This window comes from Trichosurus vulpecula, chromosome 1 (genome assembly GCF_011100635.1).
Source record: "Trichosurus vulpecula isolate mTriVul1 chromosome 1, mTriVul1.pri, whole genome shotgun sequence".
Lineage (NCBI taxonomy): Eukaryota > Metazoa > Chordata > Mammalia > Diprotodontia > Phalangeridae > Trichosurus > Trichosurus vulpecula.
In genome coordinates, this window is record NC_050573.1 from 268,479,064 (window position 1) to 268,499,964 (window position 20,901).

Genomic DNA, 20,901 nt, shown 5'->3' on the forward strand with positions numbered 1-20,901 from the left:
TCTCATAGGCCTATTAATGGATAGGGAAAATCTTCCTTTTCCATTAACATCACAACCTGTGGCTTCATCTACAGGCAAAACACCCAGTAGAGGGATGCCTTCCAATGATGTAAATGGTAATTTGGCTCTAACTTTTAATCTTAGAGTTACCTAGTAGCACTGAGATATCAGGTGCATTGTCCCAGGGTCACACAACTACCATGTGCCCAAAATGTCAGAGTGCAAGTTCTAGAAAGCTCTAGCACAGCTTCAACAATAGACTATGGTTCTAACAATAGCCCATGAGTGTTTTCTGAGGACCAGTGCTAATAAATGCAAAGACACCCATCACCAGTAGGGTGACCACTTAGTGATGAATTCTTTGGCCATGGTGACACATGAAAGGAAAATATAAAATGCATCCCATCCTGTGTTTTCCCATTCTTCTTCTGCAGGAATGGTAGCACAGTGGGAGAATAGGGGCAGAGGATACTAATAATTATATCTATAAATACTAATTTAACTATTCCTACTTTAAATGAAAAATTCTCATGCAGTGAGTAAGTAGAGGAATTGGATCGTATCAACCTTGACATTCTTGTTATAAATGAAGCCAGATGACAAAAAGACAATCTAGCTAAATGGAAAAGTGGCTCACAGGTTCTCCTCAGAACTACAAAGAAAAGAATTGGTAGCATTGATTTTACCACACATTCAAAGGCAGCATAAATATAATGTCATGGTGCCCTTGGTAATGTTATATTGTACTTCTCATTACCAGTCATTCACAAAAGATCTCTGTAGTGGAAGATTATACACCAATGTCTATCATAGAAAATGATCAAATAGAGAAATTCTACAAATAACTTGATAAGAAAGACACTACAGATTAAGTCAATATTTACTTTGATAATCAGTGACTTAAATGCAAAGGTGGGCAAAGGAGAAAATGGCAAAATTATTAGAAAATATGGCTCAGCCTTTCCCCAATTGACAAATAGTCAAAGGATATAAACAGGTCATTTTTAGAGGAAAAAAATTCAAGCTATAAATAGCCATATGAAAAATTCACCAAATCACCAATAATCAGAGAAATTGCAAATTATGATTACTTTGAGGTTCTACCTCATACCCAATAGCTTAGCAAAGCTGACAAAAAAAGAAAATGACAAATGCTGTAGGGGATATGGAAAACAGGTACATTAGTATACTATTAGGGAACTGTGAATTGGTTCAATCATTTTGGAAAGTAGTTTGGAACCATGCTCAAAAGAACTATTAAACTATGCGTTCCCTTTGACTCAGTGACACTAGTTTTATACCCAAAGAGACCATAGAAAGAGGAAAATGATTCATATGTAAAAAACTATAATAGCTCTTTTTATGGTGGCAAAGAATTGGAAACTGAAGGAGTATCAATCAATTGGGAAATGACTGAATAAGACATCATATGTGAATGTGACAGAATACCATTGTGTTGTAAGAAATGATGAAGAGGATAGTTTCAGAGAAACTTGGGAAGAATTTTATGAACTGAGGAAAAGTAAAGTGAGTAGAACCAGTAGAGCAATTTATATGATAATAATAATATTAAGACAAACAACTTCAAATACTTAGGAACTCTGATCAACATAATGATGAACCACAATTCTAAAGAACTTGTGAGGGAACATGCTACCCATCTTCTAACAGAGAAGTGGTTCAGACTGAAGATTGAGACTTTTTTTGAACATGTCCAATGTAGAATTTGTTTTGTTTGACCACACATGTTTGTTAAAGTGCTTTGTTTTTTATTGCTCTTTTAATGGGGGGATGAGATGGGAGTGACAGAATGTAGACCTTGAAATAAAATAAAATAAAATAAAATTGAATTTAAAAAACTTTCACCACTACCATCACCAAAAGGAAATATGACTCAAAATTAAAAAACGGTAGAGGTCAAAGACTTGTAGACTTCACAAATGTCTCATACCTATATATCATAAATGCTTTCTTCAAGAGAGCTTGTAGGCTCTGGACGTGACAAATACCAATAAATATCGCACAACACACACATACACACATACAATAAATTCACCATGTCTGAATAACAGGAAATGAATAATTATCAGAGTAAGAGCTGTTTTTTAACCAGATGTCTGTGTACAGATATCAACATGATAGAGCAAACATAAAAACCAATAACAAAAAAAAATCAATAAATTAAGAATACAATTTAAAAGAATATGACTTAACAATTAAAAATGACTCTAACTTGACCTATTTAGATAAACTATTGATTTTTTTGAAAAATGAAAAATGGGTAAAATAGACAGTCTAGAATATAAAGTTGTATGTAACAAAAATGGAGGATTTGAATATGGTTGGTATGATTGTAGGTGATCTCCTTACCAAATCTTGAGGTGTGTTGGAGGAGGAAAAACCCTAAAACAAACAAGTTTATGGAAAGCTTGCCAATAGGCCCGATTAAGCCATATCATGAAGTGAGCATTTAAGATTTGAACTGGAAGGAAGATAACAAAGAGATGGAATGTGGAAAGGCTCTACCAACACATTTTTAACAAACTCTTTTCTCCATCAGTGACAGGGCAACCACCATATGTGGACAATAGCATCATAGTCCCCATTGTGCTTCATGAAGAATTAGAAGTGATACTAAAGAAAACCAGAAGAGCAACTAGGCCAGACCAAGTATGCACAGAGAAAATCCATGTTTAGAGCAAACCATTTTTAAGGACATTGGGGACTGATTTTTAAAATAGGTAGACGTGAGAGATACCAAATAATCTGAAAAAAAAGTCGTGAATGTTATTATTACTGGAAATGTGTAGCTGAAAAAATGTCAGTAAAGAATAATATGCCTATTTTCCCATTTCTACAAAATCTTTATGAGAATAATCTGCATATATATCATAAACATTATTGATACAGGTATGTGAAGGGGACAAGCGGATTGCATGGCTGATAGTGACAGACCACATCTTGATGGGAAGTTGGGCATATGGATACAGTGATAGACTTAGTGACAGGAATACCTATGTTTAAATCCTGCTTCTAACACTTAGTTACTCTGGGACCATGAGAAAGAGTTCTTTAGTCTCTTTAGATTCAGTTGCCCAATCTGTAAAAATGGAGATGATAGTGTAGAGTTTTCGTGAGGGTCTAATAAGATTATGCTAAATATTTTGTAAGCATTAAACCACTGTATTTTATCAGCTATTATTATTATCATTATTATTATAGTCTCACAATTGACAGAATGGTGGAAAGGATACAACCACCCACTGTGCTTATTGCTTGTCGACATTCAAAAAGTATTTGGTTTGGAAGAGCAAAATGTTGCCTTAAAAACTTTGCTCCAACAAAGTATCTCTCATGCTTAGGTCAAAATTGTACGGAATTCCTTGAAGGATGTTACAACAGAGATAAGTTTGCTTGACAATCCACTGATTATTAATATTGTGAGGAATTAAAAGGGGAAATGTATGTTCATCAAAGGTGTTTGCAACTGTCCTGGCCGTTGTCCAGTGCAAAGTCCTAATAAAGAGAAAAATTCCCTGGGGACAGTAAGGTCCTACAGATATTCTTTTTTTTTTTTTTTGCAAATGGCGTTGTCCTGATTGCACCAAACTCTGGAACACTGCATGCAGTGCCTCCTAAGTGAAATCTATGATCATTTAAAGCATTTTGAATTAATTATACATGAGAAAAAAAAACTAATGGATGAAAAATGACTTATCTAGATCCTGATATGCCATTGGATGAACAGATAACTAGGTACTAGCTGAACAGGTAGCACAGTGGATAGAGCACTGGGCCTAGGATTCAGGAAGGCCTGAATTCAAATCTGTCCTCACACTAGCAGTGTGACCCTGGGCAAGTCAATTTAACCTTGGTCTCAATTTCTTAACTGTAAAATGGGGATAGTAATAGCACCTGCTTCCTAGGGCTATTGTGAAGGTACAATGTGATAATATTTAGAAAGTAGTTTCCAGCTTTAAAGTGATATGTAATTGATGGCTGTTTGTTCTTCTTATCATTCTGAAAACATATATTGCTGGAGTTTTCTCTCTTCGACTTCCTTTTTGAGTTTAAGATTTTTAAGGTTTTAGGAGCACATTACTTTACTTCTGGCCAAGTGTCCATTATTCTCACGTCTTAAGATGTGGTCCAGAAATCCAAATACCATTCTTAGACTTCCTAAATCTCTTTTTTTTCCCTGAAGTCCCCAATTGTCACCAACATTGAGCATAACTGCCTATGCTCCCGAGGAATCAGTTTTCTTTCCAAAGAGGTCATAATCTCTAGCAGAGCCTTCTAGATTCATTTTACCAGAATTGTTTGTTCCCATATGAATCACTAGGAGTAGCCAGTCAGCGGCCAGCCTAATAAGTTTCAGGGTGCTCTCTTCTTTGTTCTGTATTGATAAAGATGTTTAAAAAACTCCAGTCCCTAATTAAACAGTAAGCTTTGCCTTGTGGAGGAAGCAGGTAACCTCAGGAACTAAATCAGTTATTTTAAGCTTAAGGGCGTTTTGTCCTAACTATGCAAAATCTTGCTAATAACAAAATGTGAAATAGTTTGAAGAAGTAAAGACAGAACCATCTTCTGTACATCCTGTTCTTCAAAGATGTTCTTGGCCTTGCTTGCAACCTATAAATTGTCTTAATTGATGACATTGTGTTTCCTTTGCCTGTAAGGTATAAAACCCTCAGTATGAAACTTTGTTTTTCAAGAGAAAGGTTTCTATAAATGTTAGATTCGTTCTTTGTCTCTGTGTCTCTCTTGCTTTAATTTCTCTTTGTTTCTGTTTCTGTCTCTTCTCCTCCTTCCCCTCCATTTCGCCATGACTCCTGGTCCGTTTTCCTTCTCCTTTCTCCTTCTCCCTTCCTTTTTGAGCAAAGATAGTGGACTGGTTTCCCATTTCCTTCCTGAGCTTATTTTACAGATGAGGAAATTGAGGCAAACAGGGTGAAGTGACTTGCTCAGTATCACATAGCTAGTAAGTGTCTGGGGCCTGATTTGAACTCATGAAGATGAGTCTTTTTGACTCCAGGCCTGGCCTATCTACTGTACCACCTAGCTGCCTCCATAGGTATTTTAGCTCCAAGTATTTCAGGGGTCCTATTTCTTCCCTTTTTTTTCCTGAGTCACATATTTCTGACCTCTAGCTTCCTGACACAATTTGGCATTCCCCTTTGCCTCTTCGGATCCTTTTTATTATGAATCCTGGCAAAGAGAATTCTTTTCATTATTTCAGTGGAAGACATTGGACCCTTTGACTTTCAGACTGTTCACAATTTAAAACCTGACTTATTTTTGTGATTCTCAATAAATGAAGATCGCCAATGCCACAGATGCTGCTGCCTTTTGACCCTGTTTTTACCTTTTATGTTGGGTGTATTATTTTCACATTTTGGGAGATAAATTATGTTGTAGAGTGAAAAAGAAACCTAAAATGCAAAGTAACCTGCTATGCAAATTCTTGGTAATTTGCCTGGCAAATGTATTTTTTCTGTGTGGTGTCACAGTATGTGAGAAAATTAATAAAAAATTCATAGGAGACAAGAACAGATTGTTTATTCCATTAGCAGAAAGAATATATAGCAGTTAATAAAATCATCATCTTGGACTAAAGTCTGAAGAAGCCTGAAGCAGGATGAGAAGCTTATCTAACTTTATGAAGAGAGAGGATAAAGCTATTAGAGCTCAAAATGAAGAATTACTTCCTGGGTTTTCACATCACATTGATACTTTTTATACTGTGTAAGGTTTAGAAATGCGATGTCGATTTAATACGTGAATATCTATCGTAATAATAACTTGTCTTTCTGCTCTCACAGTAGGACAAAGCAATTTTTTCCCAAAGTTATAATTAGTCTTCTCGCTAGCCCCATGAGATTGATAGGGGGCAGCTATTACTATATCCATTATGAAGATGGGGTGCTGAGACAGAGAGGTTAAGCAATTTGCCCAAGGTTACATAGTGTTTCAGAGCAAGAATTTATAACATTTTTAACTGAATATTCATTTTGCCTTTCTTTATTTGCTATTTTAGCAATGACTCTCCAGTTCGGTTGTCCCTGGTTTATATCTTCTTGTCTCAGAATCAACATCATTGTCATTATCCTCAACAGATATTTATTAAGCTCCTTTTATGGCTAATGTCTTAGGGGCAATACAAACATTACAACAGATGATTCCCATTCTTGTAGAGTTCATGACCTAGAAGGTGGATGTTATAATAGCTCATCTTCCTTGCTTCTCTGTCCTCTGGAAACCCCAAACTTGCCATTTGTCTTGACACTACAACCTGAAGACTTGTGAGCCTAGTTACCCTGCAGCTGTACCTTGCTGTGTGTATTCGCTCTCCCTCTTAGAATGGAAGCTCCTCAAGGTCAGGGACTGACTTGCTTTTAGACTGGCACCCCTAGAATTTAGGAGATGAAGTGTTTTGTGTGAGGAGCAATGGATTGTGGAGTACTTGGAGAAGAGTAAGGAGATTGTAAAGGTAGAGTATGGTACAGTGGAAATAACATTGATTCTCGAGTAGAGAAACTTTGTCCAAATCCTCCTTCTGATGCTTACTACCTTACGACCTTGGACAAAGGATTTAGTGACTCTAGATCTCAGTTTCTTCAGTTGTAAAATGAAAGTTAAGACTAGATGGATTCTAATGTTCTTTCCAGCTTTAGATGTATGAGTCTGTAAGACAGAGGTGAAGAGAGTATCTTCCATGTATGCAGGACTAGACAACATGCAATGCTTTAAATGTAAATTGGCATATTTTATTTAAGAAAGAGCCTGTCTGAGGCTAAAGGGATTGCCATTGTAGTTGGTGTGGATGTGCAAAAAGGGGATCATCACTCACTTCTTCAAATGGAGAAATCCCTGATGCATTAAATGTAATTAAAGATTTCCATGCATTTGGGGGAGGGACAATTTATCAAATGCTGTCATTTTATCACATTACATCTCCTCCAGGCATCATATTGTTGCCATTCCAGATAAAATTGCAGAACCTTTTCTCAGGGGAAAAGTTTTACATCCCTGTTTGCCGCTGGTTGGCTCAAGATCGAGAAGATGGGGAAATCTGTCGGGAATTGCCTGTTTTTCAAAAAGGCCAGCCAATCCTTCCAGGTAAGGCAAGATAAAACTTTAAACAGAGCTGACAGCACTGGCTGCCAAAGCCAAGTGGCTTCTTACTTGCTGTTGTCTAACAATTGCTATGTCTTCCAGCCTTTACAAACACTGAATCAAATTCTGCAATGTTTGATTCCTAGGGGGCAGCATTGTGTGAGGAAGATGAAGGGGAGCTCAAAGGCTTTAGTTTTTAGAGGCTATTGAAGAAGTTACGTGTTAAGTGAAAGTTTCTCTGATCAATACCACATGTAATACCACCCCTCAGAAAGAGGAAGGGAGAGAGAGAAAGAACGGAAAGGGAAAAGAGAGAGATAGACGGAGACAGAGACTAGTGATAAAAACAGAGATAGAGACATTGGCAGAGAGAAAGAGAGGGAGAGAGAGAGAGATAGACAGACACAGATACAGAGAGACAGAGAAAGAGAGAAAGACAGAGACAGACAGAAAAGATAGAAACAGAGACTAAAGACAGAAACAGAGACAGACACATTGACAGAGAAGGGGGGAGAGAGAGACAGACAGAGGGACACAGAGAGACACAGAGGGGAAATGAAAGACGCAGAGATAGAGGAAGAGAAACAGAGGGAGAGACAGTGAGAGGGTGAGGAAGACAGAGAAGGGAGAGGGAGAGGAGATGGGAGGGAGGAGACAGAGAGAGAGAGAGAGAGAGAGAGAGAGAGAGAGAGAGAGAGAGAGAGAGAGATAAACAGAAACAGAGATGGATGAGAGGAGAGACAGAGAAATTTTAGCTCATGAGCAATAGTTTATAGTATAATCTTTAATATCAATAAAGAATTGAAGATTCCAGGAGACAATGGCTTTTTAATAATAACTGGCATTTGCAAAGTGTTTTAAAGATTGCAAAGCACTCTACATACCTTAATCTCTTTTGAGCCTAATAATAGCCTTTTGAGGTAGGTATGTGGCTATCATTACCCCCATTTTCCAGAGAGGGAAGCTAAAGATAAGAAAGGAGAAATAACTTCCCTCTAATCACAACTGCTAGGAAGTGTTAGATGCAGAATTAAAACCCAAATCTTCCTGATTCCAAAGCCAATGCTTCCTCTCCCATGCCCTCTCTCATTCAGAGATGTAATTTGCCCCTCTGCATTGCTGTATACTGCTAAAGCTATGCTTCATCAATAATACACACATGAATTTATCATCCTATAAACCTCTGACACCATCAGCTTCTTCCTATTGCTTTCCACTTTAGAAAGGGAGAAAAAAAAGAGGAAATTGTGAAAGCAGAGCTTTGGCAGATGATGGTGATCATGATGACAATACAGATCTATTTCCTCTCCCCCATTCCAAGCATTGTACTATTGAAAATTGAACTTTCCAATCTTCTAAAGAAATATATAAAAGAGAACTATGAGTAGGGGGCCAAAAGGAGTATCGTAATGTCACTTAGCTTTACTTCAGACAAAAATATGCCCCTAATTGCTTCCATTCACTTTATTACCAGTAAGTGGGAAAGATGGCCAGGCAAGAAATTTGTTATATGGAGTTAGGAATCTTTTCTTACCCCCACTTCACTATATGGTTATAAGGCCAATTCAGTCCTTTTTCTTGCCCTTAGACATTCCCTAAGCCGCTGAAATTAAGATTCAATCGAAGAGTTTTGAACAACCCTGTTTGCTAGATTACTCTTTTCAATGCTTAAAGGCCTCAGCTAGGCAGAAATTATACTTGATTCTGTTTCCTAGGTCATTCTGTTTGCAGTAGAGATAGTATCTGCATATTCCCTTACCTTCCTTTAGAGTGAAATATAGGCTTTAAGTGTATATATTAAAAATAAATTCCCAATTTCCATATTCTTAATTATAGAAACTGTTTAATCCTTATCCCCATTGGATAGGTTTATTGCTGAATAACCACACCCAGCCCCTGGTATTTCTATGTTGCTTGGTGTTTCAATTCTATCCCTAAGGTGCTTAGTCACCCTTACCAAACTTGGCACCATACGTGTGTGTGTGTGTGTGTGTGTACATACACACATATACATAAATACATACACACATATGTGTCTGTGTACATATACATACATGTGATGTGGGTATGTGTATATATGTATGTATGTGTGTATATACATACACATACACACACACATATATAGATATAAAATTTTTTGTCAACTAGGCCAGAAAATATTAAACTGCACCTAACCCATGTTAGGTTGTTGTCTAACCTTCTTCTAGGTCATTATAGATGTTACATCCATCTTCACTAGAAATATGTCAATGAAATGGTAGCTCTGGGTATTGTGTTTTCAGTTTTTGTTTTAGATCAGTGTAGAAAGAAAGAAAGGGAACAAACATATTAAGCACTTACTAAGTGCTAAGCACTTTAGAGATATCTTGTTAGGTCTTCACAACCACCCTGGGAGGGAGGCATTATTATTATTCCCATTTTAAAATTGAGGAAACTGAGGCAAAGAGGTGTTAAATGACTTGCCCTCAGTCACACAACTAATAAATGTCTGAGGCCAGATTTGAACTTGGGTCTTTCTGACTCTAGGCACAGTGCTCTATCCACTGTGCAACTTAATTGTCTTGATGTATAAACCACAAGGGCAGAATTAAGTGAGATAGCTTTATCTTCTCCTTTGTTATGTTGTTTTCCTTTGCGTACATGAAAGAGAAAGAATGAGACAGTCATTATCATGTAAGGCAAAAGAAAGAAATACGATATTTACCTGCTCTCCTGGTGTTTGAAATGTGTGTCTCAGGATGGTTTACAATGAGTATGATTAGAGAAAGCTGTGAGCAAAGACATATATGTTTCTGTCTTTCTCATGTAGAGTGCCATTTTAATGAAGTAACCATCATCTATTACAATTTACGGGGTACAAGTTTGAATATGTTAAGGAAAATTCTGAAGCTAGTTTATTTTTCTTACCTACTTACTTTCTAAATTCCCATCCTGAAAGTAAAAGAATTGTCACTCTGACGATAGTCATAAGAGTGATTCACAATTACTATTTATGGCACGTTCAAGCAACACCATCTATTTGGAAAAAGAGGAAATGAAATCTTTAAGACACTGAGCTCTGTGGCAGGTTGTTCGTACTTCAGGGCAGACTAAGCATATTGGCAAGTCTGAAAAATGAAAGTAATGCCTCTTCTAATGGTTAATTCATGCTAGGCACTCTGGTACCTCTATGTAGCGCATGCTAGGAAGTACCTGGGATCTTAGATTTACGTAGATTTTTTTAAAAGAAAAATATTTTGCCTTGTAATTACTCCAAATGGAGCTTTATTGCTAAACTGTGATTCATTTACAGTGGATTTCAATTTTCATTTCCCATTGTGAAAACCCAGAGAAAATATCCATGCAATCAAAACAAGGTTTTACCTCGTTGCATTTTATGCTAGAAAACATTTCTTATGAAAATGCAAATTCTGCACTAGCACCCATTATAATTGATGGATGTGGGTGATTTTTTCCCCTATGTCCATATGATTCTCTCAAGTCAGCAGTGTTTGGGATGTAAAGCATAGTTTCCTTTTCTCATCAGTGACAGTGTATGAGGTGCGTGTGACAACAGGAGAACGTTGGAATGCTGGGACAGAATCCAGAGTCTACATTTCTATCTATGGAGAAAAAGGAGATACAGGCTCCAGGCAACTGTTTAGATCAAAAACCCCCAAGAAATTTTTGAAAGGACAAGTGAGTGAGCAAAATCCATTTCTCTGAATCTTTAAAAAAATATCCTACCTTTACATCACATGACTGGGGAGTAATTATTCACTGAATATTTGTTTTAACATTTATTGCTCACTGTGAATATATAATAATTATTACTAGGTAATGAATGCATGATGTGGATTTAATGCTATGGTTAATTACATATTGTATTTGCATTCATTTTATTAAGCAAAAAAAGATCTGTCATGAAGCATTTTGCTTATAGACCTCCTGGGTATTCTTCTACTGAGGTCCTGCTTTTTTCCTTAGGGTTTGAAGGGTGCTGTGGGTTCTTTAAAGGTATGGCAGTGAAGCATAGGCTCTGGAATTTTCTTTCTATGTGGAAAGGGTTTGCACACATGCCTGGAGAGGGGTGACACAGCATCTGAAGCTTAAGACAGCTAAGTTTGGGGAGGTTCCCCACCACTGGCTTGGCTACGACATGACCCTTTTTTTTGTCCCCAATAACTCATTGAATTTTCTATTTTTCATGTGTGGAGAAGCTAAGAGTTACATTGGTATAAGCAGAGGTGAAATCATAGATCTCTGAAATATTGAAGAGGAATACTTCACCCCATACACCAAGATAAGGTCCACAGAGATATATGACCTAAATATAAAAGATCCCATTATAAACAATTTAGAGAAAGAATAAAGAAATTACCTTTTGGATTTATAGCTAGGGAAGAGTTCATAACTAAACAATTGATAGGTTACCACAAGATAAAATAGACAATTTTGATTATATAAAAATAGTTTCTACACAAACAAATCATATGTAGTTAATATTGGAAAGGAAACAGGTAACTGGAAAAAATCTTTTTGGTATGTTTCTCTGATAAAAGTCTTTTTATTCTTATATCCAAGATATATAAGAAACTGTTTCAAATTTATAAGAACAAGAATCATTCTCAACTGATAATGGTCAAAGGATATGAATAGATAATTTTCGGAGGGATAAATACAAGCTGACAATAACCCTATGAAAAAATAATCTAAATTATGATTAATTATAGAAATACAAATTAAAGCAACTTTTATGCTTTCTGCCTTACACTCATCAGATTGGCATAGTTGACAAAGGGAGGAAAATGACAAATGCTGGAGGGACTGTGAGAAAACAGGCAAATGTACTGTTGGCCAAGCTGTGAATTGGTTCAAACATTCTGCTAAGTTATTTGAAATATACCCCCAAAGCTATTAAAAAGTACATACCCTTTGTGCCATCAATACCACTACTAGGTATATACCCTAAAGAGAGAATCTTATAGGTGTTTTGTTTTCATCTTAGTTTTCTCATCATCCAGTAATAGGGACGTGTATCTTCCCAGGATCTAAGCCAGGACAAAATTGTTATATTGATTTTCATATAAAAGTATCTTGAGACTTTTCACTTTTTCCTGTATTGGACATGTATAAACCACAACAAGGTAGGTATGTCTTTTTTTTTACTGAAACAACAATTCAGGACATGAAAGAATTAGATCTCTGTCACCAAAGCTCTGCCTTCTTTTGTGGCCAGAGTTATAAATTTACTTTTATGTAAATTAAATTTTATTTTTTTTTTAATTAACAAGCATTTACTTTCTCTCCTTTCTACCCTCCCCCACTTGGAAAAAATCCAAAACTCTTTTGACAAATATGCATAGTTAAGCAAAACATAGTTAAACAAAGCGAGTCCCCTGAAATTACTTTGGATTGTGGTTTAGGCTGTTCCAACAGCAATGTTTCTAAGGTAAGAACTACAGTGCTGAAATAAATATAAACTTCTAACCATTTGAAAAAATTATTATCATTATTGCAGTACACTTATTTATGTAATTATAATTATATATAATTACCACCTATATATGCCATTGCCATTTATGTATAGATAAAATGAGGAAAAATAAATATTTGAAAACTTACGGTTATACTCATAAAACTGTGTTGCTCTTTTGTTCTTCTATTTCTCACCTTGTGAGAATCAGGTCAATGAGTTCAATTTCGCCTTACCTGTTTTAGTATTATCTTACTTTGCAGTGTTGTTAGAAAGCTGGACATATCACCTAGATTTAATTGTGCTTTTATTGATTGGTTGCAGACTGACATCTTCTCCCTTGAAGCTGTGCATCTTGGGTATTTGTACAAGGTTGTCATAGCACATGATGGACTTGGCTCAGGTGAGACATTTCTGTATAGGTATATCAAGTGACCAGTTTGTACTGTATTTATGAGAAACACCATGTGTATTTATAAAATATTGATGCCCAGTAATGTGACTGAGATATTTTGTGTTTATAAAGAAAGTAATTTAGCTTCTTATTACCTATATCTAAATAACCTCTCCAAATGTTCGTTAGATTTTAGATAGACATATTTTTTTAAAAAAATCTTTTAACAAAAGAAAGAAAAATAAAATAGATGTTTCACACATAGCCAGATCGCATAAACTCCTGTGAAGTTGGCCTCAGAATACTGTAGTACTTTCCTTTATGAGAATTTCATCTGATAATTTCATGACTCCTTAAAGTGGTGCTATGATTTTAGTAGGAGTCTAACCAAAAATCTCTGGTAATTTTTTCCCACATAGGACATGATATGCTTGATTCTTATACTTATTCTTATTCTTATACATTTAATACTTAAACTCCAAAGTGCCTAAAGTGGGATTTCAGGGGAAAAAATTTTAAAAGCCCCATCTACTGAATCTTAATTGCTATTTGTAAAAGTATCCCTCTTCTGATGAGAGGTCTGGTATTGACTGATGCCATCTATAACATATGGATTCTATGTATAATAAGGGGGGAACAGCTTTACCTGAGTTCTGAAGTGATGAACCTGATTGACATAAGAAACCCAAGATTAAATTGTGAAATTCATTACTTTGGGTGATAGGCCTGTGATATTTGTCACTCCAAATAGGTTAGGGCATGTAAGACTGATCTCACAGAAGCTGTCGTTTCCTCCTGTGTTTCTGAAGGCAGTGTGGGATCTATAAAGGAGGAAAGAGCTCTAGGCTTAGAATCTGGAGAGAGCTGGGTAATGATGATACTGATTGATAGGAATACCTCACTTGAAGTTTTGCAAGATATTTTTTATATATTATCTGATTTGAATCCCACAACAATCCTCTGAGTTAGACTCTATAGATATTACTATATTTATTTCACAGTTAGAGAAGCAGTCTCAGAGGGTAAAAATGGCTTGTCCATAGAGTCATGGCTAGGAGGTATCAGTAAATGGAGCATTGAACTTGGAGCCATGAAAACTTGAGGTCAAATCCTGCCTCAGACACTTACTAGGTGTTGTTTGTAGATATTTCACTTTGCCTCTTTTTTCCTTATCTGTAAAGTGGGAATACATGCCTCCCAAGGTTGCTGTGAGGATTAAGTGAGATATGTATGAACCACTTTTCAATCTTTAAAGCATTATATAAATGCCAAATTTAATTAATAGTATTACCATTATTCATATTGACTGACTACTTATGCATTCATTCGTAGCCTTTGACCTTATATGAAAATGTTTTTTAGGGACCATGTTTACCTTTCATCTTTAGTAATCATCTTTCATTTTTAGTAATCATCTTTCAGTGTATTTTAGAGGCAAAAATATTGAAACTGTTATTTACTTTAAAGCCATACTTTAATCTATTTTCACTGATATATTTTGTTTTTATATCACTTATTTTTATTCCTGTTTCTTCCTTCTCTCTCCTGCCAGAGAGATACTTTTATAAAATGATTTTTTAAAATAAAAAAGAGAAAACATAGTAAATCAAATAAATCAATCAACATACAAAAAAATCTGTTATATTCAATGTTTCATACCCATGGACCCCTACCTCTATAAAAGAGTAGGGGGAATGTATCTCCTAATATCTCTTCTTTAGGGCCAAGCCTTTTCTCTATAATTTTGCAACATCCCGTTTTGATTGTTTTGTTTCCATAGTGTTGTAGCCATGGTGTAAGGTTTTTTTTTTCCTGGCTTTGCTTAACTTTACTTTTCAACAGTTCATATAAATATTTTTTATGCTTCTCTTTATTTTGTTTATTATTTCTTACAGCATGGCACTATTATATTACATACTTTACTGCAGTTTGTTTAGCCATTTCCAAATTTATGGGCATCTATTTTGCTTCTAGGTCTTTGTTACCACAAAGAGTGCTGCCATAATTTTTTTGGTAGATATAGAGCCATTCTTTTTGTCATTGAACTCCTTGGGCTATATATACCTACTTAGCACTGGGTTTAGATTTTATTAGCATAATTATAAATAGCTTTCTGGAACAGGTGTACCAAATCACAGCTCAATGCATTATCTATCACTCAATCAACAAACATTTATTAAACACTTACTATGTGCCAGGCATCATGCTAAGTTCAGGGGATGCAAGTTCCAAAAAGAAAGACCTTTCTCGCCCCGGAGGGGCTTACAATCTAAGCAGGGAAGACAACACACAAAAGGGACCTGAAAAGGGAGTGTATGTGTGTCCTGGGGAAGGTACCTGATGTGGAGGAATGGTGGAAAAGTCAGAGAAGTCCCAAAGGAGTGTAGCCAGATGAGAAGTGTGCATCAGTATATCTGTCAACATAGCTTCCCAACATTGATCATTTGCACCTTTTCTCATCTTTACTAATTTGCTGGATGTAACATAAAACCTCAGAGTCGTTTTGCAACATTTACATTTCTGTTATTATTGGTAATTTGGAACTATTTTTCATCTACTTAGCCTTTCCTGATACCCCTTAATGCTAGTGCCTTCCTTTCTGTGGATTATCTCCAATTTATGCTGTATATACCTTGTTTGTACATATTTATTTTCATATTTTCTTTACCATTAGACTGTGAGGGCATTAGTCCTTGAGGGCAGGACTATCTTTTGGCCTTTTCTGTATCCCCAGCCCTTAGCATAGTGCCTGGCACATCATAGATACTTAGCATATGCCTATTTTTTTTTACTGATATAGTTGTTAAGAGTTTTCAATTCTTCTTTTGAGAATTCTTTGTTTGTATCCAATGACCACTTATCCTTTGGCAATTTTATTTTTATATTTTTTAAAGATCACATTGAAGTTTCATCTTTCATAACTTTTTATATATATGTTTGAAGCAAGAATATTAAAACTGCTATTTATTCAGCAAGGTCATGTTTTTATAGGAATTTAGGGCCAGGATGTTGAATGAATTTTATGTTAGTATTTACTAGCCACTTTAGAATGTTTTCGACAGTCTTCCTTGATCCTTTTAGCAAGATGCAATCTCTCTCTCCCCGTCACTCCTTTGTGCACTTTGCACCTCTCTGTTTAAAGGACCTGTGATTTCATTGGTGAGGATACTTTATCAGTGCAGATTGCAGTCCTTTTATACCTTGGTTAATGGCCTTCAAAAGTGTCTGTGGGTTAAAAAAAAAGCATCTTATGTTCCCATTGGTGATCAATTCCTTCAAGCATTATTAGCCTGATTCTCTGATGGCTTAGTCCCTCTCTGGTCCTGTAATATGTACTTGGTATCATGCTATGATTTATACTTTGCTTATTTGAATGCATTCCTCATCTCCCCAATTAGATTGTCATCAGCTCAAGAGTAGAGATAGTTTCTTATCATCTCTGCATCAATGAGCACCTAGCTTAATGCTTTGCTTTACTGTGGATGCTTAATAAGTGTTTTTTGATTTTAAACAAATTCAACAGTTTTAAAAGTCCTATTAAAACATACATCACAAAAGAATCAGGCTAGAGATGCAAGAATTAAAAGTTTGATATACCTTGTTCATGTGCTGCTAAAAGTTTCTTTCTCATAAGCCTGACCTTTTTTTAACTTTTAATTTATTTATTTCTGTTACATTTAAAATTCCAAACTGTCTCCCTCCCTCCATCCTCACTCCACGCTAGGGAAGGCCACCATTTGATATACACACATATATCTATCTACGTATCTATGTATCTATCTATGTATATATGTAAAATATATATAATATATAAATATTATATATTGTATAAAATAAATAATAAATACACACATACATATATATATATATATGTAAACCAATACTCTACATACTTTTACTTATCAGTTCTTTTTCTGGTGGTGGATAACATCTTCCTTTAAGGCTCCTTTATAGTCGATTTGAGTATTTATAATGCTCAGAATAACTTAGTCATTCACAGTTGTTCCTTGAACAATATTGCTATTACTGTATACAGTGTTCTGTTGCTTCTGCTCATTTCACTACTATTTCATGCAAATCTTTCCATATTTTTCTGAAATCAATCAGCTTATCATTTTATAACTTTTCAACCTGTTTAAAATTTATTTAATAAGAATTTTACATTCACCCTGTATCTAAAACCAGATTAATTCTTCCTGAATATCAACGTGATCCATTAATCATTCATATTATCATTATATTTTCCTTTCTTTCAATTTTTATTTAGGAAATGGTTGGTTTCTTGATGATATCGTGATCAAAGACCCTACCACAGATCTTGAATATGCCTTCTTGTGTCACAGGTATCAGAGTATGTATGTATGCAATTCAACTCAGCGTGTGCCTTTATGATACATTCTCTGTTCATAATTTTTGTATATTTGAAAACTAGACACTTTCTATTGTCCCTGGTCCCTGGTAATTTATACCTGGATAATTTATTATTGTTTTTTAGCTTCTTTTCATGTAGAAATACATTTTAAATATGCTATATTTCTAGCCTATTTTAATTTAAATTCTCTCCTTTCTTGTTCCTTATGTCATAGTGCATTTGTACTATCACTGATCAGAGCTAGGACTGTAGTTATTGTGGCCAAGTAACAGAGGAAAGCACTGTGGTGCACATGACACTGACTTTACGACCTTGACCTCATTAGGGACCGTTAATTCATTGAACTAATCTGACCTTAATTCTGATAGTACAGATTTATTCTCCTGGCTGCTTGTGGACTTCTATGACAGATTCAGGTACAGGATCAGTTATTCCCCTCTTGGTCTCTGAATTCCTTCTCCCAACTCTTCCTTGTAACCACTAGAAATGGATTACTCTCACCAATCTCTTCTATCCATTATTTTAGACTTGGTTGGCTAAGTGTCAAAGATAGGTCATTTTGAGTACTTAACGTAATTGAGTTCTTCTTCTCTTTGTAGATGGCTGGATCATGGAGAGGATGATGGGAAAATTATTAGAGAACTGTACCCTAGTGATAATAGCACCTTCTTTGGGAGTAAGTGCTAGGCACCCAAATGTCTGGGGGAATGTGCTTTTACTACTGTGACTAGAGAAGCCATGATATTGCTAAAGTTAACAGCCCTTTCTTTCTTTTATCTCCACAGGGCAGAAGTTAGAACTTCAAAGAAAAGAGGCTGTAAGGACTTTGTTTTGAGTCTTAAATTACTGTATGCAATTTTCAAATAGTTATTTAATAAGTGGTAAAACAAAACAGCACATGAATTTTGTATGAAGCGTTTGTTTCTATGTGAAATTTCCCCTTTGTGCCTTCTCATACTAGTTTTAACATTTTTGTTTTGGTTGTTGTTATGTGTCTTATTTTTTTTTTTAATCAGTGGGCTGCTGAAAGCTGGAAGTTGAAGAAAGGAAACACTCTTCAGTTCTACAACCGGCTTAGTGGAGGCTTTGTCCGTCTCCATCCAGATGGCACCGTTGATGCTCTTGGAGAAAAGACAGACAAAAATGGTAAGCGTTTGGCCAAAGCATGTGGTGTTACAGTGAATGTGGGAGGCAGGTTTTGAGACTCAATTTTGGATTTCAACTTTTAAGTTCCAGGTAGTTTTGGACAAGAATTAGACCCACTCCCTCCCTTTTTTTAAGCAGTTCTATTTATTAAACATTTACTAGATCCTGAATTCTATCTATCTAGATATAGCTATATATACATACATATATGTATGTGTATAAAATCTATTCATATAAACATAAATGTATCCATATATCTATGTATCTCTTTCCATTTCTCCTCTCTTTCCATTATATATATATATGTGTGTGTGTATGTGTGTGTGTATGTGTATGTGTGTATGTTACACACAGACACAGACACACACATGTACATACACATACACACAATATAGCCTCCTACCTATATAAAGTTTTTAGTCTAGTAGGAAGATGACATGAACACCAGTAACTGTAATATGCAAAATTATGTGACAAATGTATTAGGAAGTTCCAAAACAAAAGTTCTCTGTGAGGTCTGAAGGAGAAGGTCATTACTGATTTGGTGAGGGGGAAATTATGCGACATTTAATGAAGAACTAACACTTGTATCACATTTTTAACAATGGGTGGAAATTCAACAGGTTAAGGTATGATCATTCCAGGCACAGATCAAAACATAAGCAAAAATATGGTGGCAGAAGAGCACAGTTGCATCTTTGTTGGGTAGATAGTAGTCTTTTTGCCTGGAGCATGGAGTATGTCAAAGACAGTAATATATTAGAAAAGTAGGTCATATCACAGAGGACTTTGAGCCTCCAGCAGAGGACTTTATATTCTACTTATTTGATGATAGGGGGCCACTAAAGATTTTTGAGTAGAGGATTGATGTGATTATGTTTCTAGCTAAGTAAGTTAAGTAAGATTATTTTAGCACTGGTATGAAGGGCAGATTAGAGGAAGGAGATTGTCTCCATTAACACACATGACCATCAGGTGCAGTATTTAAAGCTGTACAAACAGTGCCACCATGTAATGGAACAAGATGTGTTGAAGAAATTGGAAACTTGGCATTCCTTAACAAAAAGATAAAATATGAGTTCTGGGCATTGATTGTTTATAGGAAACAAAAATATAACTCTTGTAGTACTCTTTAATTTCAAACAATTGTGACTTTACAGACAAAAAAAACTGGGTCCTTTATGGTGGCTAATTATAGAGAAGTGTCTCTAAGAAATGATGTGGAAGGATGAGAATTGAAGAAAGGATCTCTTGATATCATCCCCGCACCAAATCTACTTGGGATCCTTGCTGTTCCGCATTGTTGATAGTCTCTAACCTCCAGATACATCCTTTAATGTCTGTAATTCCCCAAATCGGACATAATCAATTCGTCTTAAAGCCATGGAAATGAATTCCTTCTTCTTGCCTCAAGAAATATTATTACAATCTGTGGTTACTTGTTAATACCCTTCATTGCCCCAAATTGACTTCTTTCTAATATAATATTTTACCTGTTGCTGGACATAGCACACTTTAGAACACCCAGTTCTTGGGTCAACTCTTTTTAAGAATGCTACATATTTCCTACAACCATCTGATGCCTAATCTTTTCTCTGACTAAAACATCCCCTTTTCTAAATATTGCACGTGGTGCTTCTCTCTAACACACTCTCTTTCCTTCCTTTCCGGTCCTCTTGAATTTCAGTGGATTAAAGCTAGTAATAAATAATAGCTCATGTAAGTCAATAAGGATCTATGGGCAGAGCTTGCTAACTGCCAAGATGGGGGGCAGGGGGGAGTCTTGTCCTGAAGAGCTATCAATCATCTTGAATGTGCTAGCACTATGCAAACCACAACGGGCAGTCCAAAGCAGGTAGGTACCTAGGGGCAGTGAATAGAATTCCATGGCTTAGCTGGCATTCCTCTGGTAACAGCGGGTCTTTTGATAATTGCATGCAGTGTGGTTTCCTGATGTTCAGTGGCCCATAAATCCCCACTGTGAGATGGTTTTTTACATCTCTGGAATGTGTTATAATGGACAGCACTGACCTATGGACAACTTGCCAATGAAGGCTCTGAAGAATGTCTTTGTGGCATTGGATTTTTCAGTCCGTAAAACAGGCAGCAAGACTTTGATTCCCCACTCACATATCAGTTCTTCCAGCTAGTTATCCAGCTGGATGTAAGTCCCACCACTTGCATGACTCAGAGGGCTGGATTGCTCATTTCTGTAAGAACTATTGGACCATTTTGTGGTACCATGGGGTCTAAGAGTGGTTGCACAGCACAGGAATGTCTAGGAAATCCCAAAGGGAGCTTCATTTTATGATTATCAGCTATGAGATACTAAAAAGAAATAATAATCAAAGCAAAACAAGGAGAAGGACAACAACAAAAATCTTCCTTCCACCAGTTACTTCTTTGCCCTGTTGTCCA

At 35.9% G+C, this 20,901-nt stretch overlaps 1 protein-coding gene across 1 annotated transcript in view; it reads left to right on the forward strand.

Moving 5' to 3' along the window:
- The window catches only part of RP1 (RP1 axonemal microtubule associated), a 629,473-nt gene that overhangs the window by 40,765 nt on the left and 567,807 nt on the right, over positions 1-20,901 (forward strand). Inside the window, 7 exon segments of the mRNA XM_036741155.1 lie at positions 6,987-7,119; positions 10,643-10,794; positions 12,896-12,974; positions 17,233-17,308; positions 17,937-18,013; positions 18,123-18,154; positions 18,354-18,483. Of these exon segments, the coding sequence (XP_036597050.1) occupies positions 6,987-7,119; positions 10,643-10,794; positions 12,896-12,974; positions 17,233-17,308; positions 17,937-18,013; positions 18,123-18,154; positions 18,354-18,483 (679 nt within the window).